Source organism: Phalacrocorax carbo, chromosome 5, assembly GCF_963921805.1.
Source record: "Phalacrocorax carbo chromosome 5, bPhaCar2.1, whole genome shotgun sequence".
NCBI classification, from domain to species: Eukaryota; Metazoa; Chordata; class Aves; order Suliformes; family Phalacrocoracidae; genus Phalacrocorax; species Phalacrocorax carbo.
Window position 1 is genome coordinate 6,923,988 of NC_087517.1, and position 27,476 is coordinate 6,951,463.

At 43.7% G+C, this 27,476-nt stretch overlaps 1 protein-coding gene across 2 annotated transcripts in view; it reads left to right on the top strand.

The window, feature by feature from the left end:
* Window positions 1-534: 534 nt before the first annotated feature.
* Window positions 535-27,476, top strand: part of NXPH2 (neurexophilin 2) — a 44,120-nt gene continuing 17,178 nt past the window's right edge. Inside the window, exon 1 of one of the 2 annotated variants that reach the window (XM_064451035.1) lies at window positions 535-1,126. In XM_064451035.1, coding sequence (XP_064307105.1) covers window positions 1,073-1,126 — 54 coding nt within the window. In that variant the 5' untranslated portion in view covers window positions 535-1,072. Of the gene's footprint in view, window positions 1,127-7,163; window positions 7,348-27,476 lie in introns of those variants that run through there. The other variant, XM_064451034.1, reaches the window with a different exon arrangement.

Genomic DNA, 27,476 nt, shown 5'->3' on the forward strand with positions numbered 1-27,476 from the left:
CTCGCTCGGGCGCCATTGCTTGCCCAGTGGCACCAGCAGCACCGCTCTCCCCCGTTCCCTCCGCAGCTCAAGCCCCACGCACGGACCCGCTGGGACAGCACCCCGTCCCTGTGCCCACTCGAGGGGACGCGCCCCCAGCTGTGGGGCACACGGCGTCCCCAGGGCAGGCTGAGGGCCCGGCCGTCCCGCCACGCCGCCTCACAGCCGGGGAGGGGAAACACGTTGTTTCTCCACAAGTCCCACGGCTGCCCACCCGTGTGGGGCAGATCCACCCGAGAGAAATGCAGCTGTGACAGTGGGTTTCCTCATAAAAACGGGACCGGGAGGGGGTGAACGTTAAGCCAAGCCCTTCACCTGACTCTCCTTTTACACCAGAGCGGGAGGCCACGGCGGAGCCGCCAGCGGCCCCCTGAGGAGCGGCGGAGCCGGGCTCGGTCCCCGAGGGCCGCCGTTCCCGCCCGGGCAGGGCGGCGTGGGGGGGGGGGGGGCGGCGGCCGCGGGCGGAGGAGGGGCCGCCGCAGCTTTAAACTTCCCGGGAACGGCCTCCCCGCTCGGGACAACGGGGTCTCCCCAGCGCCCGGGGGGGGTGCGCCGCCCCGCTCGCCCTCCATCCCTCCCCCGCGAACGGCGCTCCTCAACTTCGGCCCGGCCGGGCGGCCCCCCGCCCCGGCAGCACCATGGCAGGCAGTGGGGCGGCGGGCTCTGTCCGCCGGCACGCCGCCGCTCCGCCGGTCGGCGGCGGGCTGTGAGGGGACCTCGCTCTGCCCCGCGGGGGGGGGTGCGGCGGCCGCCCGGCCCGGCAGCGCCGCCGCCTCCCGCCTTCCCGCCTCCTCCTCCTCCCTTCCCGCCTCCCTCCCGCCCGCCCGCCATGGCCGCCCGCGGAGCCGAGCGGCGCGGCGCGGAGCGGCGCGGCAGTGCCGGGGTCTGGCCGCTGCCCGCCAGCGCCCGGTGAGCGGGGGGACAAGCGGGGCGGCGTGTCCCTGCGCTCGGTCCTGCCCCCGCTCCCTCCTCCCAGGAGCGGAGATGTGCGAGACCCGTGCGAGGGGAGCCGCCTCCTAGACCGGCAGCCAGGATGGTGCACCTGCAGCCCCTGCCCCTCGTCGTGGTACAGGGCGTCCTCCAGCTCGTAAGTCTCCTTCCCCCCCTCGGCCCCCCGCCGCAAGACCTCGGGGGTCGCGGCGCCCCCCCGGCCGAGGCGCCGTCCCCTCCGGAGGCAAAGCAGGGCTGGCTCCGAGCATCCCGCACCGCGCCGCACAGGCGGGCAGCCTCCCGCAGCCCGGCGCCGCTTCTTGGGTTTGTTGGGTTTTTTTCCCCCTTTTTCTTCTTTTTTAAGCGGGCCCGCGTGTTGCTGGGCCGCCTCGCTGGGGCCGGCGGGGCTCGGCGGGAGCCCCGCAACACCCCAAACTCCCCCTTCCCGAAAAAAGTTTTCCGCTGTCCCCAAGCGCCTCTTCGCGTGTGCACGGCATCGCGGGCCGTGTCGGTCGAGCCGCCGGCGCTTTGAAAGCCGCCTCGCTTTTTCGGCTTGCTGCAGCGAAAAACCCTTGCAGGGTTGTTTGTTGTTGTGGTTGGTTTGGTGGGTTTTTGTGTTTTTTTTTTTTTTTTTGTTAATTTTTATTATAAGCTGTCGCCCGTTGTTATGCGCTGCACATCCCTTCGCGCGCCGCGGGGAACGTGGGGACGGACGCGGGGAGGGGGTGCGCGGCTGCAGGTGCGCGGCTGGAGACCGGCAGCGCGAAGGGCGCAACTTCTCCCGAGGCCGCTCGTGGGGAACTCGCGGCAGAAACGGGCTTAACGTGCATGTTATGGCGGGAGAGGTTAGGGGGAGAAAAATCGGATTTGCGAAAGAGTTCGGCAGTCTTCACTTTAACAAGTGTCATTACGATATTGAAATTTATTTTTTTTTTTTTCCCCCCCGGAGGTTGTTAACCACTCCCGTAATTATTTCTAATTCGTGCAGCCAAAGTTATGCCTCTCTTCCCCAGCTGCCTGGTATCTGAAAGTTTGTCACCGTAGTCAATAGGGAGCGTGTAATAAACCTTGAAGGGATTAAACACCCTCCTTAAGAACTGGAGTCTAATATTACAGCGTGAGTTGATTGATTAGTTTTTGAGGGAGCTTATGTCAAATTCTAATCCGGTTTTGGATTGTGCTTGTCGTGTAATGTTTTTTGCTCCAGCACTTTATCACAGCAATGAAGTAGCGAGCTGCAGTCCTGCGATAAGGCACCCATTTCTTTCACACTCCTATCCTTTTGGACAAGAAAAGGCTGTTTACATTCTTCACATTCTTGCAGACCAGTTTCCAGCTCAACAGTGCGCAGGGGTGAGAGATGGGAAAGGAAAAAAGCAGTAAATGGATTGCAGAGTTGCTGAGCAGAAGGGAAGGAACTAAATAAAAACGCTCCTTCCTCACAACCTACGACCTCTCTCACTCACTCACACCCTCCTTTTTAGTTTTTTAGATATCGATGGGATTGATTGAGACTTGTATCAGCAAGGATTGGGTTAGTTACACAGTGTTTTGTGGATGATGTTGGGAAGTTGCTTGCTGTGGTCTTACGTGCCTTGAGTGAAGGTTGACTAAAGAAGCAAAGTCGCTGTCTTGACTCAAACAAAAACCACGCATAGTCAGTGCAGGTGTTCAGGTGGATGTGGTGCTCGGCTCACCCGGGAGTATTCATTCTCTCTGCATTCTTTATATACAAACCAACAAAGTTTTGGAGTCAATTAGTTTTATAGCTTACATAAATCAGTTTAAATAATAAATCAAAGCAAAATGAGAGTGTGTGAGATTTTTGAGGCATTCTAAGTGTACCTTTTAATGCTAATCTATTCCGAAAAAGTTGTGTGAATACATTTTGGCGTGCTGTTACCAGAACTCCTTGTTAAAGTCTGGTTAAAGTTACAGCTTGCTATAAACTGAGTTTGGAAATATTTGACGCCAGTCGTAATGCATTGAATACAAGTCTCTGTACTATTCTTTGTTCTCTGGCCAGTATTTGGAGTAACCGGTGGCTTCCTGGAATCTAATTAGCAGTTTTAACATGCAGGCATTGGTGGTACTAATTCTTGACTTTTCTTTTTTAACCAAAGATCAACGTGGTTAATATTAATACAACGCTAAAGGCTCAGCAGTTCAGCCAAGAAAGAAAAAAAAATGTGGGTTTCAGTGTTGCAGTACAGCAGCATTCTAGTCACCCAGAAATGCTACTGTCAAACCCGTCCTGATGGTGCAATTTTTAATGAAACAGAAATGTTGGAATGCAAAATATTTTGGCACTATATTTTACTGAAGGTAGAAGTACTTTTTTTTTTTTTTTAATTAGATTTAACTTAAAAGCTTGCTTGGCTTTCAGAGGCAGAAGTGTGTTATCTACTTACCTACTTTTTAAAGATGCATAAATGTAGGCTAAAACCCATGTAAAACTTTACAAATCTGAGGACATGCTGAAGATTATGGCAGACAATCTCACTAGATTTTGGAGAGCAGTGTTACTAGCTGATTGTTTATATGCTGTACCTAATATTCTTCGATCAGAAGTTCATGTTTTGTGCTTCTTTAATAGAGTATGGATGTATTTTTGTAGCATATTCTTGGATTATTATTTGCATTACTAGGCGGTGTACCAGTACACATGCAGTATGCATATATTTCTTAAAACTACTTTGCATATTAGGGTATATTAAACAGTAAGGAAGCCTGCTGTCGAGTCAGGTTAAGGTGCTAACTTGCTTCTGTATAAATGCATTCATTTTAAAAGACAGGTTTACCTTCTATTGTCAATATAGATCAAAACAATAATTTGCAATGCACAGTCAGTACATGCCTGGGCTGTTATTGATAAGAAGACCAAAAATTGTTGTGTTGTGTTGTATTATCGTTAGTAGGTACTCTTGCTTTACTGTTCATTTTCAGTAAGATTTTCCAATTGTCACATAATTGGTGAATGCCCTGTTAGTTCTCGCTTTATATATACAAATAACGGAGTTCTACATGTTGAAAACTGAAAAGACTGAGGTGTTAATGGTTTATCGTATGCCTGCTAGTGTTTTGTGAAGTTAGTTTTAAATGCCTTAAAGGAGGGGAGCTTCTGCCACTTCCCTGGAAATATTATTTGTCATTTTAAAGAAGTCTTGTTCTTTTAAAAAAAAAAAATGTCAGTATTCATTATTTTCTTTACATGTTATTGATTTGCACCTTTAAAATGTCATGTTTCATAACATTGTTTAAAATAGCTTATATGGGGTCTTCAAAATGTGTGAAAATTACCCATTTAAGACAGAAGGAGTGGAAAAAAAAAAGAGCTGTATATAGGCTTTGAATCAAGAAGTAGAGTTTATTTTAGCTATAGATAGATATATATATATAGTATAGCCACTACTTTTTCCCTTTGTCTTGGCAAGGTATAGTTACAAACACTCACAGACAGGACAGGGTAATGGAGCACCTTAACTATTCGTTAATTCCTGCATCTTTGCAATCCGAAGTTAAGAAAGGATTACAGCAGCATTTTCTAGTGCCTGTAGTTAAAGTTGCATCAGCATTCCTACCAAGAAACTGTCTTCTAACACTGTCATTGGGCAGAGTTGCCACCATGCTGTAAACCTGGGAATCAATTCTTTTACAAACCCTTAAAAGCAGTTAATTTCTCCCAGTAGTGTTTGTATAGATGAGAAATAATTCAAAAAAAGACAAAATATGTTATTTTATGATTTTTTTTCTCCACAAAGATTGAAGAATAGCATTTGATATGAGTGATATTCAATGATGGATTATGTTTGTCCTGGACTCTTCAAGGGCAGAAATTTTTATGTATAATGGGAAACAATGTGTCAGACAATTAAGGCTAAAGGTTTTTAAAACAGAGTTTAACAACTTGACCTGAAAAGAGCATTTATAACTTCCTATAGTACAAGATGTTGCTTCATACACAGAACTAGCTTGAAAAGTGAGATAAAGATGCATATTCGTTTAGAATACGTATACCACATGAGGTGTAGAAACACAGAGTTTCCTCCTGGCTACTTTAATTTTTGTCTCTGTAGCCTTGCAAACGTGGTCTGCATAGCATGCTCTTGCAGTTAGAATCAGATATAGGCACCATACAAAACTCTCAACTCTGTTTCGGAAAGGTAAACACTTCCCTCTGGTCATCCTGAAGCGCACAGGTCGAATTCCATCCCCCTTAATTTCAGGGAGATCTTTGTCATGAAATATACCGGGCCCGACATGTCATGTGGTTTATTTTGATATTTTTCCCGATGCTGTAGGCTTTGTAAGCCTGCATCTCATTCCTGTGTAATAAAGTAATAGAAGTAACCCAAGGAATGCAGGCAGGTTGAAGACAGCTCAACAAATGCTGGTTTCAGTCGTTTGAGAATTTATTATCCTGGATGAGGAGTTATGCGTTAAGGTGGATGGGGCTGGGTTTACTTTACGTAGGAGGAGGTTAACCTGCAACGCTAAACTCAACTTGTCCTTACGTCACATCTTTTGACCTAGTTCTGTGGAATTGGTGACTGGTATTTTTCGGTTTATTTGTAGGTTGACTGGGGCACAGAAAGGTTATGGATCCTGTTTAAAATCTACAGCAGGTCTGTTTCACTGATGTCCACTAGACCACAAGATAGCTCAGGCTTCCGTAGCACAGGGCATGTAAAATCCAAGTCTCGATCTTTGCATCTGTAACATAGAAAGTATTTTTCTGTCATTGTAAAACACTTTGAGAGCTATGTGTCAGAGATGTGCTGCAAGTACTTCTCGTGACCGGCAGTGCAGTGTAACCGACACGGAAGCGAAACAGAAAGATCGGCGGAGCCCAAACGCTGATTTGGGATGCACTGATCAGTCTTGCCTTTCCGTTTTGCTTCCTGAGCCTTGGTTTCTGCAAGACGGGAACTCGGGCATGGGAGTTGAAAGGGTGTAATAGCAGAAACCACTCACTGGTCTGGACTTTAAGGGCATCAAGACCCAGAGAGGTACAGTCCTGCTTCAGGTGCAGCAAATTCCTCCTATACTGTTGAAAATTTTACCCTTAATCAACACTACACAAACAAAAATGTACAAGGAGAAGCAAGAGCTACTCACCATGGCACGGCATGGGAAATGAGCACTGGAAAGTAACCGTCACTGGGGTGCCAGCAATTCGTAGCCTGTGACCTGTGGGTGACATGTTAACCTGCATCTGGCTGAAGTATTGAATAAGACATGGTAGTTCTTGGGCACCTCTGGTCAATAGCTGTGATAAGGAAAGATCGGCACTAGTCTGTGCTGAAGGGTTTTAAGACAAAAGCTGTAATTCCATAGGTGCAGAGAGCGAGCTGTTCTGGTGCTCAGGGAAGACTGTCACTTTGAGTCTTTCACATGTACTTGTCAATGTAACAAAACCAAATGCTGCAAGGAAAAAGGAAGGATTCTTTGCTTTATCACAAAATTGCTGTGGTAAGTGACTATTTAAAAGCATGTGTACTTCACAGGACAGTGCATTTGCTCTGTTAATCTGTCTTCTAGTACTGATTTTTGCCCACCTCTTTAACTGACCACTCCGCTATACCCATTATAAAGCAAAAATACTGGCCTTGAACTTTTTACTAGATCAAATGTTGCAGAACTAGAAAAGAGGAAAGTGAAAGTCCCTGTTCACGTGACTATTATACATTCATCCTGAACTTGATTTCCAAACATCCTATTTTGCTGCAGCTTTGGCCTTTCACTTCCAATCTTAAACATGGTTGTATATTTCCCCAAGCCCATTCATTGTTCCCATTCCATTTTCATTCTCTCAATTTCCCGCGGTGTTTGTAGCTGTAGTTTGTTTAGGTAGTTAAAGAATCAATCAGAGTTAAAGAAAACAACAGGTGGGCCTGCTAGGTAGGCTCAGCGTCCAGCAGAGAATCACTACTGTTAAGTCCATGAGAGTCACGTTTCACCCTCTTAGGGTCTCATTCCCCCAGTTTAGCACTTTTCACACATGCAGGTTTTCTCTGATACTCTATCTATATTCGTCCCATTTGTCTTTTTCCTTGTGGTTCATACTTTAATAACTATTACTGTACTCCTGTAGCATTGAAAATGTGCTGGCATCTGTGCAGAGTCGCGCAACACCGTCGTGCCTGCACGTCGAGTCACGCAGTAGGGATACACCTTGCATTAAATGAAGCGACGGAGGAGCCTCAACATAAGGCTGCAGCCCAGGAGTCTGTACCTTGTGGCAGGGCTCTGCAGCATGGAGCACGGGCTGGAGCCCTAATGTTCATCTGCTCCCAGATTCCACATACGAGGCACTTGGGATGCTGGAAAACCTGTGGGTCCTGTGCAGAAATGTGGGAGTTGCTGGCGCTCTGCCAGGTGAGCGAGAGGTGGGACGGTGGTGGGGTGGATGAGTTTCTGGACGAATCTCGCACAAAACCTATGAGGTCTGCAGGTCAGGACTTGGAAAACAATGGTAATTCCTTTCCTGTAGGGAATCTCCTTGTGGGCTGGTGTTCTGTGTCAGCTACAAGCTCCGCTGCAGTTAACAAAGACATTCAAGGAAACAAATTAAGAGTGGAGAGGAAATAAAGGGCTATGAAGATGGGTCCACAGTTAAGACCAAGTAGTTTTGCCCTTGCAGCAGAGATTTCAGTGCTGGTATGATGCTCTGCTCTCCCTGGAATGGCAGCACTTACTGTAAATACAGAATTTGAATGACTTGACTGTAATTTAAGGTAGAATTAAAGAGCTTTAAGAGCTGTAGTTCTTGAGATAGGTTTTCTCTTTGTTCCAAACGATTGGTAGTAATAGAAGCTATTATTAGCATGGAAGTGAAAATGAAAGAATAGGGAGAAATAAAAAATAAAACTAAGAATCTAATGTCTCTAAAACCAGTTTTTATGTGCATTGGGACCAATTATGGTTATTGTGTCATTACAGTTGCAGAGTTGAGGCTACTTTGAATGCCCTAATTCTGCTTCTCCAGATCCAGCAAGTTTGGTTTATGTTTATGATCAGTTTAGAATTTCCTGACTTTATAGAACTTGGTTTTGGTGATGACCAGGTATTTCTAATACCATGAATCACCAGTATAAACACAACCTTAATTACCCATTATCTAGGAAAATAAAACACTGTGTATAGAAGTGCTTCCATATTTGTTCTGTTATTATGTAGAAGTAATGGCTTTTATGGTCTGGATGGAGAAGGAGCTGGCTGTGCTTGAGGCTGACCTGAAGAAAAAGCGCACAGGGACTTGGCTGAGGGAGTAAGAGGTGAATATGAGTGGGGGGAAGAAGATGGAAATAAAGCAGCTCCCTGGGCAGGTGGAGTGAGCCTGAGCAGTTGCTGCAGGAAGAGAGAGACAGACTGACAGTAGCAAAGAATACTCCCACAGTGACACCAAGTTCTGCATGTGAGGGGCCGTGATGGGTCCTGTCTGCTGTTATTCTTCCCACTGGAGAAAATTTGGAACTGGGATTTGGAAAATTTGGAACTGGGATTATTCTTCCCACTGGAGAAAACTTGGAAGTGGGATTTTTCTGACCAGCCCCTCAGCAGGGAAAAGCAAGGAAGGAAGATTTGAGCTCTCTGACTTATTCCATCTCTTTGATTGTAAAGTCTGGTGACTGCCATGAGTAGCTGAATTTTAGTGGTGTACCACATGCTTTCCTCAGACACAATTCTAATGTATCTACGTTTTTAATACAATAACACAATAGTCTGGTATTTTTTGTCTCCAAAAGGCAAGCAAATATATAATGAAGAGTATGTATTTAAATAACAATGAACTTTATGTTGGTTATTGTCATCTCGGCGCCATGTATTTGGAAACTGAGTAAATACAGGGTTTGTACTAGAGAGAATACGTGAAGGTCATAAAGCTTTATCCCTCCTCCTAATTGACACTTTGAGGAGAAAAACCTAAAACACAGAAAAACCTCCTGAATATCTTTACAATATATTTTAATATAATTTCAGGACAAACCATAATTATAATATTTCATATACTGCGGGGCAGAGGTTGCATTATGAGGCCATGGTCTACATGAGTACATGTAAACTCCACTGTACTTCTTTGGTTCATGGGGTTCAACCCAACGTCAGTCTGGAAGTCAAATATGGGAGCACAAGTCAGTGCCGCTAAATCTTGCTGAGAGACCAGAGCAGCAAGGTTTAAACCTAAGTATGTCTAAGCAACCTCCAGATATAAATGCAAATTTAAATCCAGGAGAAACAAGGTATGACTGCTGGTTGTAGGCCACATGGACCTGTTTGCATGGTATTGCATGTGAGAAACTAAACCCCTTATTTCATAGATTTTAATGTTTAATTTGGGGATAATTACAAAATCCTTCTCTGGTGCTTTATTTTGTTATGGATTCTTAAAATACACTTTTAGTTTAGAGCCTCCTTGGTTTAAAAGCAAATAAAAATCTCTCTAAGATATTCAGAAACAATAAAAAAGAAAAAAATTGGGAAGTAATATCTTAAGTAACTTAAAAATGAAACTTCAGTCTTCAGACTTATTATTTTTTACTTTAAAATTAAAGCACTGTAATAGCTGAAAAGAGTTACTGAATCTGATCTTAATTGGCCAGTGACAGGGATGTTTTTGGAGCGACATAATGTGGAACAAGGGAGGAATGAAGCCCAGTCTTTCAGTTTCTTGAGCAAACAGTGTGCCGGGGAGAAGGCTAAAGCCTGGGCTGTTTTCCACTCATTAAACTAACAAAATGCTAATCATCTTTGTGGAAAGATTCGTAGTAGATAATGTTACCTCTGTCACTGTGGCACCACGGAAGAGTTATCGGGTGTGTTAGCCTGGGCTGCTCTAAATTAGATGATTGAAACACTTATGTGTGACAATCACTAACCAAATTGCATCTCACCTCCTTTTAAAACAGATTAAATTTTGTCCATTGGCTAATTTCAATTCTGACACCATTCAAAGCAAGGAAAAGACTGATGTTAAACTCCTCATCGGGCTGGGACAAATCCTGTGATACAGCTGCAGTCATATCTGACTGCTTCATCCCGCTGCTGAGCTGCTGTGTAGTTTACAGTCATTGAATTAGTCATCCAGTACTGGAAACATCCATTTCTGAGTTAATTTTGAATCAAACTGCATGGTCTTCTGTGCTGAATGACAAATACATCAGTCTTCTCCACGTTCCCCTGGCTTGGGTCTGCTCTCTGCTGTACAGAAGTCTCTGGCCCTCCAGGGAGCTTTTGCAACCTGTACTCTGCCACGAGCTGCCTGCCTGCCACCTCTTTTTCTGCCTCCCTCCCCGCTCCATCCTCCTGATGTTTTTTTCAAGTAGAGAACGCTCAGTTCTTCTGGGAGAAGCAGCGGCTTCCTCACTTGACTCTTCCTCCTGGAGACGCCTGCCCCATCCGAAGTCTGGTAGCCAGGACCAGGTAGAAAGACTATCTTCCTTTCTACTGCCCAGTAGAAAAAATATTTCACCTTTGTTTTTTAAAGCAAAACGTACTGTATTTGTACACTAAACATATTAAATAATTAGAGACACCTTAGTGGAATATATTAGTGGTCATTAGTTCACCCCTTGCTGTCAGCTGTCTGTCCAAACTCTCTCGCAGCAGATCAGTCAAAGGCTTTATCAGTTTTGCATCCTAGGTTGTATAATGTACTTCTACAGTTTCCATTTAACGTTGCTCATTTTTTAAACTCAGTTGTTAAAAGGCAAAATCTGAGTGGATATCCACTACTAAAGCAAAAGACCAGAACATGATGTGGGAGATGTCATGCTTTTTTTTTTTCTTAAGAAGCAAGTTTTACAGAACTGCAGATGTTACAGACACTGCACTGTTTCTCTAAAAAGCCTATTTTTCCTTTCTGACGCCCTCTCCCTGTCAAGGTCTTGCTGTGGCAGTGAGCTCTGGTGTGTAAAATTTAGATCAAGACCAACAGATACAACAAACTGCATTTCTATCACATTAGCATTCTGGGGGCATAGAAGGTTTTTTGTTTCTTTTCGCTTTCTCTCCTTCCTCCTGGAACCCAAAATCCCAGATTTTTTTTTTCTACAGCAGTTCTGGTGAAATCACGGCTGATGTTTTTCCTTAAAGTTCTTGAAGTAGGAGAGCCATTCTCATCCATCTCACTCTTCAAGCCTCTTCTTATTTTTCTTGTTGCTAAAACTCAGTATCCAGTTCCTGCCACTAACTGAAGTTAGCTTAAAAAAATACCAAGGTAGTTGAGTGTCTGACAGGAGAATAAATTCATTGTTGAGTTAGAACCTATTTGATTTAGAATAAATGAAATGCCTCTAAATGTAAGAATGAAAAAACATGGCATACCTCATACTCAGATCCACTTTATGGTATTCAACCCATAATAATTCTATTCAGATATGTATGACCTAGGTATTATCAGCAATGGACAGCCTAATGCTGCTGTAACTAAGGAATTTAACAAAACCTTTTTGTGGATATTGGATGGGATCTGTTACTCTCCTTGCTTAGACTGAAAGTTCAGTGTTGCAGGTTTTAATACTTAATGTTGAACAGTGGGGGAAGGAATGAATTTGAAATAGCTAACTGTGTCTTTATGATGACTAAGAATACCATTCTGCAGAAATTTGCCTTCTGGTGAGTTTGCAATATTCTTTCAATGAACAGCACAGTTATGTTTTTGGTGGAGTAACAAGATTAGTATAGTGAAAAATACAAATATAATAGGTGGTGTATGTTTCTTGGGTTCTGATGGATTGGATTGTCCAATTCAAATTAACTACTAGATTTATTTTTACTTGATGTCAGTAAAGGTAGTAACTGTGAAGGAAATTCAACTTGATGTTGTATTTAGATATTAAAACCGTAGTCCTGATAACACAAAACAGTAGTCACTTAACCAACTTGTCCCATACCAGTGATATTAATATCCTGTGCATTCAGGAAATATAGTTCTAAACTCATCTATGAGCAAGCAATAATAAAGCTGGCTCTACTATGAATGTGTCCTATGTCCTGATTTCCGTCTTACCCACTACACACGCAGAGTCACGTAGGTTGGAAAAGACCTTAAAGGTCATCGAGTCCAACCATGAACCTAACAGTGCCAGGTCACTACTAGACCATGTCCCAAAGCACCACATCCAAATGTCCTTTAAATACCTCCAGAGATGGTGACTCAACCACTTCCCTGGGCAGCCTCCTCCAATGCCTGACAACCTGTTCAGTGAAGTAATATTTCCTAATATCCAACCTAAACCTCCCCTGACATAACTTGAGGCAATTTGCTCTCATCCTATCCCTTGTTATTTTGGAAAAGAGACCAACCTCCACCTCGCTACAGCCTCCTGTCAGGCAGTTGCAGAGAGCGAGAAGGGCTCCCCTCAGCCCCCTCTTCTCCAGGCTAAACCCCCCCAGCCCCCTCAGCCGCTCCCCAGCACACTTGTGCTCCAGACCCTGCCCCAGCTCCGCTGCCCTTCTCTGGACACGCTCCAGCCCCTCCAGGCCCTTCTTGTCCCGAGGGGCCCAAACCTGAGCCCAGCATTCGAGGTGGGGCCTCACCAGTGCCGAGCACAGGGGCCCCATCCCTGCCCGGCTCCTGCTGGCCACACCAGTGGTGACACAAGCCCGGGGGCTGGTGGCCTCCTTGGCCACCTGGGCACTGCTGGCTCATGCCCAGCCGGCTGTCAGCCAGCACCCCCAGGGCCTTCTCCGCCGGGCACTTCCCAGCCCCTCTGCCCCAGGGCTGGAGCGTTGCCTGGGGTTGGTGTGATCCAAGGGCAGGACCCGGCCCTTGGCCTTGTTAAACCTCATGCAGTTGGCCTCAGCCCTTCAACCCGGCCTGCCCAGATCCATCTGCAGAGCCTTCCTGCCCTCGAGCAGATCAGCCCTCCTGCCCAATCTGGTGTCGTCTGCAGATTTACTGAGGGTGCACTCGATTCCCTTATCCAGATCATTGATAAAGGTATTAAACAAGACTGGCCCCAACACTGAGCCCTGGGGAACACCGCTTGTAACCGGCGGCCAACTGGATTTAGCTCTGTTCACCACAACCCTTTGGGCCTGGCACTACAATTATTCAATAGAAATCTAATTAATCTTGAGATTACCAGCTCTGTCAGATCCGATTGAAGTGCATAGATTGGTTGAACAGTTATTTGAGTGGACTGACATACAGCTGATGGGCAACAATGTCACAGGAAGCTTGACTTTTTTAGGAAATGGGCTAAAATAATATTTGAAACAGAAATGAGTCTGAAAGCCAAAACACATCTGCATCCCAGTCAGAAGCTCACCAGGACTTCCTGGGGTGGCCACATCTTAGAGTTTTGGTTGTTATTGCATAGATATATAGAGGCTACAAAAGATATTTTAATCTTTCCTTGGCTGTAATGAAAATGTGGGCTAGCATATAATTCATTTGTTTCAGGCTTCTCATCAGAATACTCAACTGGAAAAGGAGTAGTAATCAATTTTAGTGGAGCAAGAAAACCTACACAAATAAAGGGTTTTTTTTCTCATCTCTTCAGTTTGAGAATAACATCTTAACTAAATGAGGTCAGGAATTTTATTACATTCCTGGAAAATTCAAAATCATTAGAAGATAGTACAGAAGTTACCCCTGCCACAGCTTTGGATTAAACACCGGCAGTTTGCATGTGGTGCCTGAGAATGGGATTCAGCAAACTCCCCACATGGAAGGGAGATACCTAGCAAGGTGCCGAGAAGAAAGGAGCAGTAGCTTAAAATGTATCCCTATTAGAAACTTCAGAGCCCCCTTCTGGGTTGCAAGGATGCCTTCTTTCACTTAGACTAGCCGGCTTTTTAAGGGAAGCTGGCTAGCCTAAGGTAAAACCACTTTTAATGACTAATTAATAAATAGGTGATAATATCTCCATTCTCTCTGTGCAAATAAGTCAGCGCTTATCCCCTAATTAGGGTAGCAGAAGGGAAAGTGAGCCTGCATCTCTCAAGACAGTATCATATTTATCAAGGTAGACAGTATTCTACAGGAGGGTGCTCAGTCCCTGCCCCCAAAGGTACTGAGAGCTGCTTGGATCTGCTTTTTGAAGGAAGACAGAGAATAAGTACAAATTCTTTTTTTTTTTTTTCTTTTTTTTTTTTGAGGTGGGATATGTATGTTCTAATTCAGTGAGAGCAGAAAAGTGGCTTTCGTTTCACACCTAGCAGATGATGTACTTGCTCCTGCATGGAGACACTGGATTAAAAAACCCTAAAAAATAAAAGAAAAAGTGGTGGAGGCATCATTGCAACAATTTTTTCCTCTTTCTTTGACCTGAGCCAAAGGTGCGTGAAAACCACACCTTGGATTGGATCCTGCAACAGCAATTGATGAAGGAATGCCTAGGCTTATATCCTGAGGGAGCTCATACATGGATTAGAAGCTCAGGTGCTCAGCAAAGCATGCTCCAAAACAAACTAAAGGGAATTTGCATTCTTAAAACATAAGGACTACCTGAGTCATGTGTCTTACAGTGTGGTTTTACAGGCTATAGATTTAGGATCTACTCATCCATTATGAACCCTGTGGAAAAACAGTACTTGCTGTCTCTCAAGCTCTCCTTGCGCTTTTGTTGTTTACTTTAGCACATGGATACCAGGGCAAGATCACAGAATCACAGGCTGGCAGGGGTTGGAAGGGACCTCTAGAGATCATCCCGTCCAACCCCCCCCTGCTTGAGCAGGCACACCCAGAGCAGGGGGCACAGGACCGCATCCAGGCGGTGTGAATGTCTCCAGGGAAGGGACTCCACAGCCTCCCTGGGCAGCCTGTGTCCCTGCTCTGGCACCCGCACAGGGAAGGGGTTTTTCCTCATGTTCAGGTGGAACTTCCCGTGTTCCAACGTGTCCCCATTGCCCCTTGTCCTGTCATTGGGCACCACTGAAAAGAGTCTGGTCCCATCCTCTTGATACCCACCCTTTAGATATTTATAAGTAGTAATGAGATCCCCCTTCAATCTTCTCCAGGCTGAACAAACCCAGGTCTCTCAGCCTTTCCTCATATGGGAGATGCTCCAGTCCCCTGAGCATCTTGGTAGCTCTCTGCTGGGCTTCCTCCAGCAGTTCCACATCCTTCTTAAACCGGGGATCCCAGAACTGGACGCAGCACTCCAGATGTGGTCTCACCTGGGCAGAGCAGAGGGAGATGTTAACCTCCCTCGCCCTGCCGGCCACACTCCTTTTAATGCACCCCAGGACACCGCTGGCCTTCTTGGCCACAAGGGCCCGGTGCTGGCTCAGGGTCACCTCGCTGCCCCCCAGCACTCCCAGGGCCTTCTCAGCACAGCTGCTTTCCAGTAGTTCAGCCAACTACTGGAAGATAACCAATATCTTCCTGTGATGTAGGATTACTCATACTGAACACTTCCTAGTATTCTTCCTTAGTTTTTTTTTAGAAGGTCCCATGATAATCCCTAGGAAGTTTCACAGCTGGCAGTATCACATTGTTTAGTAAGTTTTTCCTAATACTGTACACAACATTTTCCTAATTCCTTCCTGTTATGCTTAGCTATCTTCTTTTCTATTACTCATGAGGCACTTTGCTTTAGGTTGCATTATTTGCCTGTTCCTGGGGACCTTTTCCTCAAAGAACTATGATGTGTTAGCATTGTGAGTCACAGCAACTTTTGCCTCTTTAATGGTCTTTTCTAATGATAATGCATGTTTGAGTGACTTCCACCTCTTTTTCTTCCCTCCTTCCTGTTGGTTTTCACAGAACATCTTAATGAAAAGATATCCGCCGTGCTGACCCAACTTTTTAGGGTTAAAAAATGCCATTGAAGCGTATAGGACTGTTGGAGAATATGGCAATTTTGCAGATGAAGAAAATGGGCTAGGTTCAGGAGAAGGGCATTGTATTCTGAATAATTTTCTTGGACATCACCAAAAGGCAGGATGAGTACAGTTACACGGTTTTGATCAGCTCAGAGAGAACATTCTTGTATCTAACCAGAAACATTACCAATCTCCCCAACGGATTACTTCTGTTGCAAGCTCTTCAGGGGTGCCTTCTGCTTCGTGTACAGGGATGAGCACACATCGGTGCTCTGAGTAAATACAGTAGTGGCTGAGAAGAAGAATAACAGCAGGAATGCAGGAATTACACATAAACAGGTTGTATACCTGAATATTTTGCTCAGTCTCTACTTTCTGATAAAAGACATATCCCATTAATTCCTAAGGGACGTGTTTCTTTCCAAGCAGTGACAACCTTTTTAACTGTCAATGCGTAAGAAAAACTTCTGTTGAAAGATGCTGTAAAAAAGCATCAGATATTCTGTTGCTATAAACCTTACATTGCTTCAAATTTCCTGTTCCTGAAAGAAATACGTGTGGAGTAGTCTGTAAAATAGCCTTCTCACCTGGAACCACCACCTGTTTCTCATACAAGTCATCATCTTTAATAGATAAACTTTCCATTAAGAGCTAGACAAAGTGCCAGTTTTTCTTGCAGTGGTCAGAACTAAGAACAATAAGTGTGTGGGAGAAATTCATCAATTTGGTTAGGAACATCAAGGTACATGCCTATCTGAAATATAGACCGTATGGAAACACAGATAGGTTGAGAGAAGGCTCCAAGTATAGAATTATTGACCCTGGAGGATAAGATACAAAATAACCTTCCTAGGCTGTACTCTGTCAATTTTAAGTAGTATTTGCAAGGTGAGTAGTTTTACAGTTTCATCCCCCTCAGCAAAGATTTAATAGTAGATACATCAGAGCTTTTCCTGAATCTTTTTCTTTTTATAAATTACACTACTGTAAAAGTATATTAATGTTCTATGCATTTACTAATGTTCTGTAAGACAGTGTAAATAAGTGCAACTGATTGATGTAACTCATAAAAGTACATAAATGCGTCTGGTTTTCCAATCTGGTTGCTCATTTTCTGATTGCGGTCTCAATTCTGGGACCAGCTGGTGGAGCTCTCTCTATGGTGTGTCACAATCCCGGAAGCGATGGGGTCTGCAATACTACGTCCATGATTTGGATGAAAGATTAAATCAGTAGATCACAATTTTTTTTATCTTTGTGAAATATAAATAAAATTGTCAGATGATGACTTTTAAGATCAGTTCTTCTTTCACATGGTGCTAATCATATACCTGCACTGGGGTATTTTTAAGTCCATCAGGCAAAAAAAAATTTATTTTGTTTCAAGGACTGTGTACTTTTGAAACAAGGAAAAATTGCTAAATTCATTTATATGCTGCCATTCAAAGCCTATAATTGAGATAATCAACTTGGAGTCATCCAAGCCGCTAGGAATTTTTTTTTTTTAACGGATCATATCCAGCATTTTGGCACAAGCGTTTCTCTGAGGAAGGAAACCCACCCTCCCAGGAATCTTGCACTGCAGGCATAAATACGGGCCTTGAGGGGTGAAGGCACACTACTAATATTGAGAGGAAGGAGCTAACTTATTAGCCACAGATGGGTGCTGAGTATTTGAATTGAAAGTTACATTTTCATTAACATGGAAATTCTGGGCGTTTAATAACACCCCTCCTCCGGATTCTTCAAACCCAACAGCAACAATTTTCAACAATATATTCTGAAAATAACTTTATAATGAAATCTGAAGCAAACAAGATTGTTTAAATCATCTTTGGGAAGATTAGTTTTCAGGGGGGTTATTTTGTTTATACTGTGTTTTTCAGCAAACTACATCAAAAGTTTTCAGTAGTGATAGTGATTATGAAAATTTAAGACCACAAAATACCTCTGTGAATTCAGTTTGTAGTCTTACAGAAGAATGGGAATCCATTTGTTACTGACCTCCAGTTAGAGTATGGCTCATTAACCACTACCTTCTGAGCCTGAGTCCAGCCGCTTTTTCACCCAAAGAGTAGTCTACTTGTCAAGGCACTAACATCCCAACTTGGCGACAGAGATGTTTAGGAGACTCTGTCAAAAACTTTGATAAAGTAGATGACATTCCTCTGCTCTCTCCTCGTCCACAGATCTAGTCTTTTGATAAATATTTGGCAATCGGTTTAGTCAAGCATGGTAAATTTAGTAAATCCATGGTAAATCTATGCTGGCTATTCCCAGTCATCATCTTCCCCTTCATGTGCCCAGATATGACTTTAGAAAGGATTTGCTCCGTGATTTCCCCAGGGGCTGAAGTGAGTCTGAGCAGCTGGTAATCTCCTGGATTGTTTTTAGCCTTTTCTGAGAAAGGTCACTACATTTGGGTTTTTCCTGGTCATCAGGGACCTCCCCCAATCTCCAAAACCTTTCAAACTTGATAGTGAACAGCCTCACAATAACATCAGGCAGCTCCTTCAGCACCCTTGAATGATACCCATCCATCTCTGTGGACTATGTATGGGTTCAGATTGCTCAGGGGATCCCTGTCTCAATTCTCCTCTGCGGCTGATAGTAAGGATTATGTAGGGAATAGGATCAAAACTTCAGAGGACTTGAATTAGTTGCACTTAGTCGTGCAAGAGTCAAATGCATCCCTCGGAGTTCAATACTGCACAACTGAGATAGGCACCAGTGTTTTTGTTTAGTGATGGATGCTAAATGATCATTAAGCCAAAATTTAAATAATCATCTGCAAAAGAATAGTTGTTATTTACAATTTTTTCTGTAAATTAACTAGAAGGACGTGATGGTTCTCTTCAGGTGTCTTTAGGAGATCTAAGCTTTACTTACAAGCGTAGGTCTTGAGTTTGGTCTTCCAATACCTACAGCAGAGAGTGGTCTTGTAGAGGCAGAAGGAAATGTGCTTGTGGGGCATCGTTGATACTCGCTGTGGATGCGGATGTTCTGGGGGGAGCAGCAATGTGCACTTTCTTGGTGACTCTGGAGCACCAGTCCTGTAAGAACTGCGTCATTCTCCCATCTTTCTCTATCCCTATATAGTTTGAACATGGAATACTTTTCCCTAAAGTCTACATCAGCAGTATATAATATTCAGCAAAAATTCCGAGAACAGCATTAGAGCAGGTTAGCCCCATTTTTGGAGTAAAAACTCAAGACCAGCTTGCTTAAGATACTGATTATTATATTCTTTGCTGGGTTACAATTTAGCAGTTCCCACAGATACAGAAATAATATATGCTTAAGGCAGACACAGGAAGATGATTTGTAATTCTTTGTAAATCTCATCTTTCTGAATTCAGCCAGTCTTTTATGGATAGCAAGCGCAGAGGTAAAACTGCCAGCCTGTGCTTCAAGCCAGACTAACAACTTTTGCTCCTGCAAAAACTATTTGCATTTTTAATCATTTGTTAGTTTGTGTCCTACATATTAAGGGCTTGTAGATCAATTATTAAATTGAGGAAATGCAGATAGGCAAACGAACCTCAAAGCAATTATAACACCTGCAAATTTATCAAGTGTAGTGATATTTTTCAGCTATGAAAAGAAATTATCATTAACCATTGTCAAGCACTTGCAGTTTTCTACCATACGGGAACTTCACTCTCCCCTCAGTTTGTTAGCTGATGTAGTGACAAGCTGCGGAGAGATGACAGATTTAGCTAAGGATTTGGATTCCGAACACCTGTGCAGTGTCATGCATTTAAAAATAGAACGTGACAGCAAAACACATCAACCCTCTAATGTCCAAATGGAAACCACAGGGGTTTTTCCTTCAACTTTTATCCAGGGAAATAGCTTTCAATCATCAATGTCCAAGTAAAAATACAAAGCAAAAGCTCTTTTGTTGAGGTCCAAAATAAACGGGAACAAATCGGAGTGGTAGACACCAGTTAAATAAAAATACTCAGGAATCACCATTTCTTTCTTCTCAGTGATGTTCTGGTGGCCTGCATCTTTGAGGAGTGCAGATTATTAATGTTCAGTAGCAATTTCTTTAGGAAGCAATTGCTGGCAGGTTAGAAGAGGACCGTCAACTAAAGCTACTTTGCATACCTTGACTTCTGTATGACTCATTCCACCCTCCAATGAAGCTAACAAAAAACAACCGAAACATGTTTTGTTTCGTATAATCTTCTCTATGGGAAAAAAAAAAAAGCATAAATCAATGACAGAAAGATAAAAACAATCTTGCTTGATTACTGGGTTAGATTTGCACATTATGCTCTCCTCTGAAGGAGCCAACGTCATTGACAGTGTTTGAAGGGAACATCTCTATTTCCTATCTCCTTTAATAGTATCCTTGACATGTTAGTCAAAGCTAAAGCACATAATCTTTTTTTTTTCTTGCCGTCGTTTTTTTTTTTACAGAGGGGGACAAGGTTTCCCAGTCTGTCTGAGATGCTAAGCCCACTGCGGTCCCTGCTGGCTGCCAGCATCCTCTGCTGTCTTCTAGGGCTGAGCATAATTACTGGGCAGCACCACAGGCAGGCAGTGAACCCAGTCCATCCCCCATTTCCCATTGCAGAGTGCTAGTCTTCCAGCATGTGCTCTTTCTTCAGCAAAACCTTTGTTTTCAAAGGTTGTATGTTGTTTTTTCATATTGGGTGCAATAATTTTGAGAGGGCATTTTGGCCTCTTTTCTACTGCAATCCTATTAATTGTGTTAAAAAGGACATTCAGTATTTTGGGACAACAGTTGTAGGTGATTGTGTGATGGGCAATTAAGGAAGGTCCATGTTTAGCTCTTCGGTGCTCTCGTCTATGTATGAGAAAGGACAAATCTACTTTAAACTCAGACAAGAATTAGTATTTTGGATTATAAAAGCTATCACACATGAATGGCTTTCTTCTTAAAATCAATGAAATACATTAGACTCCTTGTTTAGGAGCATCTGGCACCCTTAGAACCTAGTTCACATAATGATATCTCTGTTTATTAAAAAGAATTATGTAACAATATGGTTGATTTATTTCAAGATGATTGGCTTAGCACCTTAATTGGACTATGCAGTATACCAGAGCAAAAAAAAATTATTTAATTAGCTCATTCATTTGCGGGTGACTGGAAGCACTGCACGTCATGCTCGGCTTCTTTAAAGGTGTGCGGCCATTTGATCCCGATCCTGCAGGAAGCCGAGCCTTTTCAGCTTCCACAGAAACGGCCTTCGCACCTACAGAACCATCAGCACCATGCCGATGTTCAGGCACGCGGGCCCCAGTTGAAGCCCACAGAAACCAGCAAGATGTTTCCTTTGAATCCAAAGAGCATTCAATGATTCCTTGCAGATGAAGGAACCTTCCTGGAGACAAAGCAAGACAAAAATGCCTTGAAGAATAAAACTTGTTTTCCCCCACTGTGGTTTCTCTTTTCCCTTGAGCTAAAACTCCTGTCTTCCAACTCCCAAATACTGTTAAATACCAGAAAATTACCATGCTGTATCCAAGTTTTATATTAGTGACAAATTTTACTTCGTCTGTCTCCAGGATGACTGCTTACACATGAAAAACATGCTCTTGTAACACTATTTCACTGCTTTCTGAGGTTAACACTTCTCAGTTGAGACACAATAGTAATATTTTTTTTTAATACAGAATCATAGAATAGTTTGGGTTGGAAGGGACCCTTAGAGGCCATCCAGTCCAACCCCCCTGCAGTGAGCAGGGACATCCCCAACTAGATCAGGTTGCTCAGAGCCCCGTCCAGCCTGGCCTTGAATGTTCCCAGGGATGGGGCATCGACCACCCCACTGGGCAACTGGGCCAGCGTTTCACCACCCTCAGTGTAAACAATTTCTTCCTTATATCCAGTCTAAATCTCCCCTCCTTTAGTTTAAAACCATCACCCCTTGTCCTGTCACAACAGGCCCTGCTAAGGAGATTGCCCCCTTCTTTCCTATAGCCCCCCTTTAAGCACTGGAAGGCCACAATAAGGTCTCCCACAGCCTTCTCTTCCCCAGGCTGAACAACCCCAGCTCTCCCAGCCCGGCCTCACAGCAGGAGGGGCTCCAGCCCTCGGAGCATTTTTGTGGCCCCCTCTGGCCCCGCTCCAACAGCCCCGTGTCCCTCCTGCGCTGAGGAGCCCCGAGCTGGCCGCAGCGCTGCGGGGGGTCTCCCCAGAGCGGGGCAGAGGGGCAGGATCCCCTCCCTCGCCCTGCTGCCCACGCTGCCTTTGCTGCAGCCCAGGACACGGTTGGCTTCAGGGCTGCGAGCGCACGTTGCGGGCTCATGTCCGGCCTTTCGTTCACCAGCACCCCAAGTCCTTCTCCGCAGGGCTGCTCTCAGTCCCTTCATCCCCCAGCCTGTATTGATAGCGGGGGTTGCCCCGACCCAGGTGCAGGGCCTTGCCCTTGGCCTTGTTGAACCTCGTGGGGTTCTCAGAGGCCCACCTCTCCAGCTTGTCCAGGTCTCTCTGGATGGCATCCCGTCCCTCAGGTGTGTCAGCTGCACTGCTCAGCTTGGTGTCATCTGCAAATGTTCTGAGGGTGCACATGATCCCACTATGTTGTTTATGATATTAAACAGTACTGGTCCCAGTATGGACATCTGAGGGATATCACTTGTCACTGATCTCCATCTGGACATTGAGCTGTTGACCACTACCCTGTGGATTCGACCATCCCACCTATTCCTCTTCCATGAACAGTCCACTCATCGAATCCATATCTCTCCAATTTTGAAAGAAGGAGGATGCTGAGGAGGACTGTATCAAAGGCAGTACAGAAGTCCAGATAGATGACATCCGTAGCTCTTTCCTTGTCCACTGATGTAGTCACTCCATCATAGAAGGCCACTAGGTTGGTCAGGAAGGACTTGCCCGTGGTGACACCATGCTGGCTGTCTCGAATCACCTTCCTGTCCTGTGCCTTAGCATAGCTTCTAGGAGGAGCTGTTCCATGGTCTTCCCAGGCACAGAGGTGAGGCAGCATCCCTATATTCTTCCCAGGATACCTGTCCCTGCTTCCACTGCCTGTGCATTTCCTTCTGCCCTTTGATTTGACCAGCAGGTCTCAACTCATCCATCCTGGTATAATATAACCTTATTATTATTATTAGTGAACCACTTAGTAACACAAAAGTAACATTTATTGATATGTATTCAAATTACTTAATATCCAAATAGTATTTTCAGAATAGCATTTGACAGTGGTTCAAATAACTTTCAAGATCTTTGCACTTCATTTCAGTTCCAAAGGCAGCTGCTTGTGTCAGCCAAGAGACTGCCGTCTTACGGGCAAATTCCACTTAAGTGGAGTTAATCACATCAGCATAAGTTGTTTCTATACTCTAGTTTTACACCAATTTAAATAAAATTAGAGGTTTGGATGTTGATTTCTCTTGTGTTGTTAACTTAAGATATTCTGAGTCCCAGATGAGTTCTTTTTCCATTTCTATAATTGAATGCCAAACTCCCCACTTCTCTTCCACCCTCCAAAGCACACAGAAAACAAGACAAAACCTAAATTAAAATCAGAGTAAGGATTTGACTTAAAACATAAAAGAAGAAATAGGGCTGAAATTCCATACTTATCGCACCCTGTTGTACCTAGATACTGCTGCACATCTGGTATGTGAGATAATGCACTGTTTAGAGACCATGTTACGAACACAGAAAATTGGAAATGAGTTTCAAGTCTTAACGCTACATTTCTTTACTACTGGGAGCAAATAAGGCCCTGTTTTTCACTCTTTTTGTAGGTTGTGTGATTTGATTCCCTCTGTTTGCTCTGTAAATAATATAGGCATGAAGGAAATAGAAAAAAGGAATGGTTCTGTAAGAAGTATTTTGTGCAGCACAGCTGAGAAGGTTTTATTATAAATTCCCAGATTGTATGCCAAGGTTTAATTATAATATTAGCCCCAGCAAAAAATAAGAGATGCTCAGCTGAAGCCATGGGTGGAGCAATAAAAAACACATGTAGCTTGTTCATTCATTTATCACTTAATATACATTAAAACCAAAGGCAGTGGTTAGCCATTCTTGACGTGCAACAGAGTATATTCTCTCAGGACTACCTGGTGTTATAATTCACTTTGGTCACAATCACACATATCAGTTATTTGCATGAGTCTAGCCTGTAGCTGTCAGACAGGAGAAGTTAAATCTGCAGCCAGCGTGATTTCCAGTTACTCCTTACTGCAACTCGTGGAAGGCTGCATGGGTCTGACTTCCAGTAGGGAATGTTTTCCTATACATTCATGCAAAATGCAAGATTTTTATTACAAAAAATGACCCAGGTGTAGTACATTTAGCTTTGGACTGAATGTACAGGAAATCAAGTACATCTTGAAATGTGGAACATCAGGCTTTGTCTGACCTTTTAGTACTCACATTCTTCCAAATTAAATGCTTTCTCTCGGTTTTGTGTGTGCATGCCTGAATGCCCGTTCACCAATAGCACAGAACAAGAGGGTTTCCATGACAAGCCAGGATACAAAAGAGGAGACTGGCTGCCTTTAATGCAAAGCCTGGTATTAGTGACGTGCCCCCAGCGTACAGCACCAGGCAGGATGGCACCGGGGAGGCATACAACCAGCAGGTAATCTGTTGGCATGTGGCTGACCCCCTGTTCTTGAATCCAGACCTGAGTGAGAGCAGCTCTTGTACCTTGAGAAGAGAGGAACAGTGCTGGGAACATCATGGCCTGGCTATGAGGCCAGGAAAGCAGCATCCTGAACCAGAAAGAGGAGCAAACCAGCAGCGCAGCCACCTCTCCTCCTCCCTCCAACCTGTGCTATGTCAATCCTGTGTAGTGACCATGAAGACAAGGGGAGAAAAAGCCGCTAAGTGAAGCATGCTGTTGCCCCCCTGGAGAAGATGTCCCTCTGAGTACTGAGCAGCAATGAAGTGCACATCAAAATTGTTTAGACATTTTGATCCATATTCAGCTATCAGAATTTTGGCTGAAGTTCAGCTGAGCCCTAAGCAAAGTCAAATATGAGCCACATACATCTTATCTACACTAATGAGGTGTTGCCCTTTGCTGACTGGAAGGAGATCTGCCAAGGTTTTCTTTTCTGGAGCATGATTTGGAAATACCGACTCTCTATTCAGTGAAATGATGTATTCAAGCTTCTTGTTCTCTGAATGTAGGTGATAATAATCCCTGTTTCTCACTGCAAGTCCAGCTGTCCTGCTCTCCTCTGTGCATGGCTTGAAGACAGCGAGAAGCTGCTACACCTCGAAGAGAAGCTGGAAGGTTTCTTGCTTCAACCCCAGCCAAGATGAACAGGGAAACCAGATCAGGGAAACCAACATCAGCAGCACAGGAGCATGCGTATACTCTGGCTAATTTGGTGGTCATGTCTGGTCTGTACTGGTGGGTGATCCAGTCACACAGGGAGCTGGCACAGGGCTGTGCCCCCTGCATCCTTATCCCAGCAGCACTGCAGGCAGGTAGGACAGACAGACAAGCCAAGCCCTTCCTGAAACTGTTCATCACTGGCACTTTCATAGCTATCGGAAGTTGTAATGTTATTTGATGTAACATGGTTTATTGGCCAAATCACGGAGACTCAGAGATTTATAAAATCACATTTTTAATACTGATTCAGTCATGCACATACATATTTATAGGCATCAGAAAGTCTTTGTAATTGATCGCATAGGGCAGTACCTTCAATTTTAATACAAGGGATTACTTGCTGTCCCTGTAGAACCACCTTTTGTATCCCCAGAAGGCAGTTTAAAACATTTACAACAGAGTTGCTTCTTTGTCTACCATATGCTTATTGCCAACTTTGGTCTAGGCAGCAGTTACATTTAGATTTGTTTCCTTCTTTGATCTCCACTCTCTGTATGAAAACACACATTAGAAACAAGAAGGAATGTGTGACTTCTTAAGCCCGACTTCACTTACACATCACCAGTTCTTGTACCTTCTGCTTATCACCTCACAACTCATATCTCTTGCTTTAAAAAACTGTTCTTCCTAACCCCAATTTGAGTTTTGAGGTTACTCATGCCACTTGTTAGCATTCAGTCCCAAAGCCATTCATAAATTGAGGTTAGGTTTTTTTATACAGACTCAAAATTCGGCTACTTAATTAGAAAAGCCTCATTTCATATTAAACCCTTTCAGATAGTGTGTGAATTAAGCAGTGACCTGTAAGTCTTATCTGCAATTATGTATTCTTCAGAACTGGCCGGTTCTGCTTTTTAAAATGTAGTGAGATCTGATTGCTGCGGAGTGGCTGTTTTCAGAGTAAATCTTAAATTAACAAACTCCATTTCGGAAGCAAATTCATTACCTGCCAGAGAACTCAAGACTATGGTCAACTGAAAAAGAAAAATCCCCAAAGAAATTTGAACATTGAGGTGCAAAAGGAACACTTTAGTTTTGTTATCATGCATGGTCAAGTCCAGGAGCAGGGAAGAGGGTCAAAGGGGTTGTTCACAGAGGGATGTGGATAATGCAGGCATTATCTGAACTTTTGGTCTGCTGTGAGTGAAGTCAACAGAGCTGAGATTTCTCACTGAATGCTTGTCCAGGCTGACCTCGTATTTAGGCCTTTGGAGGTTTTGCAGTCAAAAGTTTGGGGTACTGTTTGCTATTACAGCGCATGGATCCACCGAAATTTGCATTCTAATTTGCATTATTCGTGGTAACACAGGGAAGACTTTTTAAGGTTACGCTTTTATATAGCCTTTCCTCTAAAACACCTTTAGTACGCATCCGAAGAGAGTGCTTCCTGCCGTCTTGTTTCTAGGATTGTACATTTTCTAGGGTGTATGTTTTAGACGTGTGTGCCTTAAAAGCAATGTGCTAGAGTCCCATTTCCCCCGCCCCCCGTCTTCCAGTGGGTGATTTATCTGCCTTTAGTGCTTGTTTCACCAGCTGCAAGCACCCTGCTAGTACAGTTCTTTTGTACAACCTTAAAGTGTTGTTCTTTATAAGCGAATTGAAATACATCAAATGCATCGTGGAATGAGACCAAATTAATACTTGGGGTTATGTGCACAGTAATTCACAATAAAAGAAAGATTGAAAGATGTAAAGATGTGTTGAATGCATTCCCTTTTTGTTTGATACAGATACAGCATATGTGGAGCAAATAGGTTTGAAATTATATTTTTATATGCAAATGACAGCAATTTTTGTTAACTCCTATTGTGCTAGAACATAACATTTTCATCTGATGTAAGCCTTCCTTTCTTCAGGTCCTCTTTCTGTTCTTCCAATACACGTACAAAGATCTTAGATATTAAATATCTCTCTAAATTACTGAAAGGGTACAAGCCAGGCCCATGTTGTGACATTCTTCAACTTGAACTGGATATCAAACTCATCTCTTACCCCTTTTTTAAACCCAAGTCATGGATTTAGTATATCAGGACAGATGACTAACCAACTTTTATTTAAACCCTGTAAAAACTTACATGGTGACTTGTCTTCAAATTTGGACCTCATTGCTTTTTAAGTGTTTCAAACCTATCATTTCAGTTTGGAATTAACATTTCATGTACTTCACACTGGACTTGAACGGGACTAATTGTGGTTGGTTTGTTTGTTCGCTTTAAAAAACTAGTCAAAAAAGCTGAGTTTTTAAATTGATAAGTAGCTAAAAAATGTTAAGGAAAATGCTTCTATTTAGGAAGCTTTTAATTTAGAAGGGATTTGACCAACTAATTTCAAACTGTTTCCCAAATCTTCAAAACACAAACAAATTCAGGC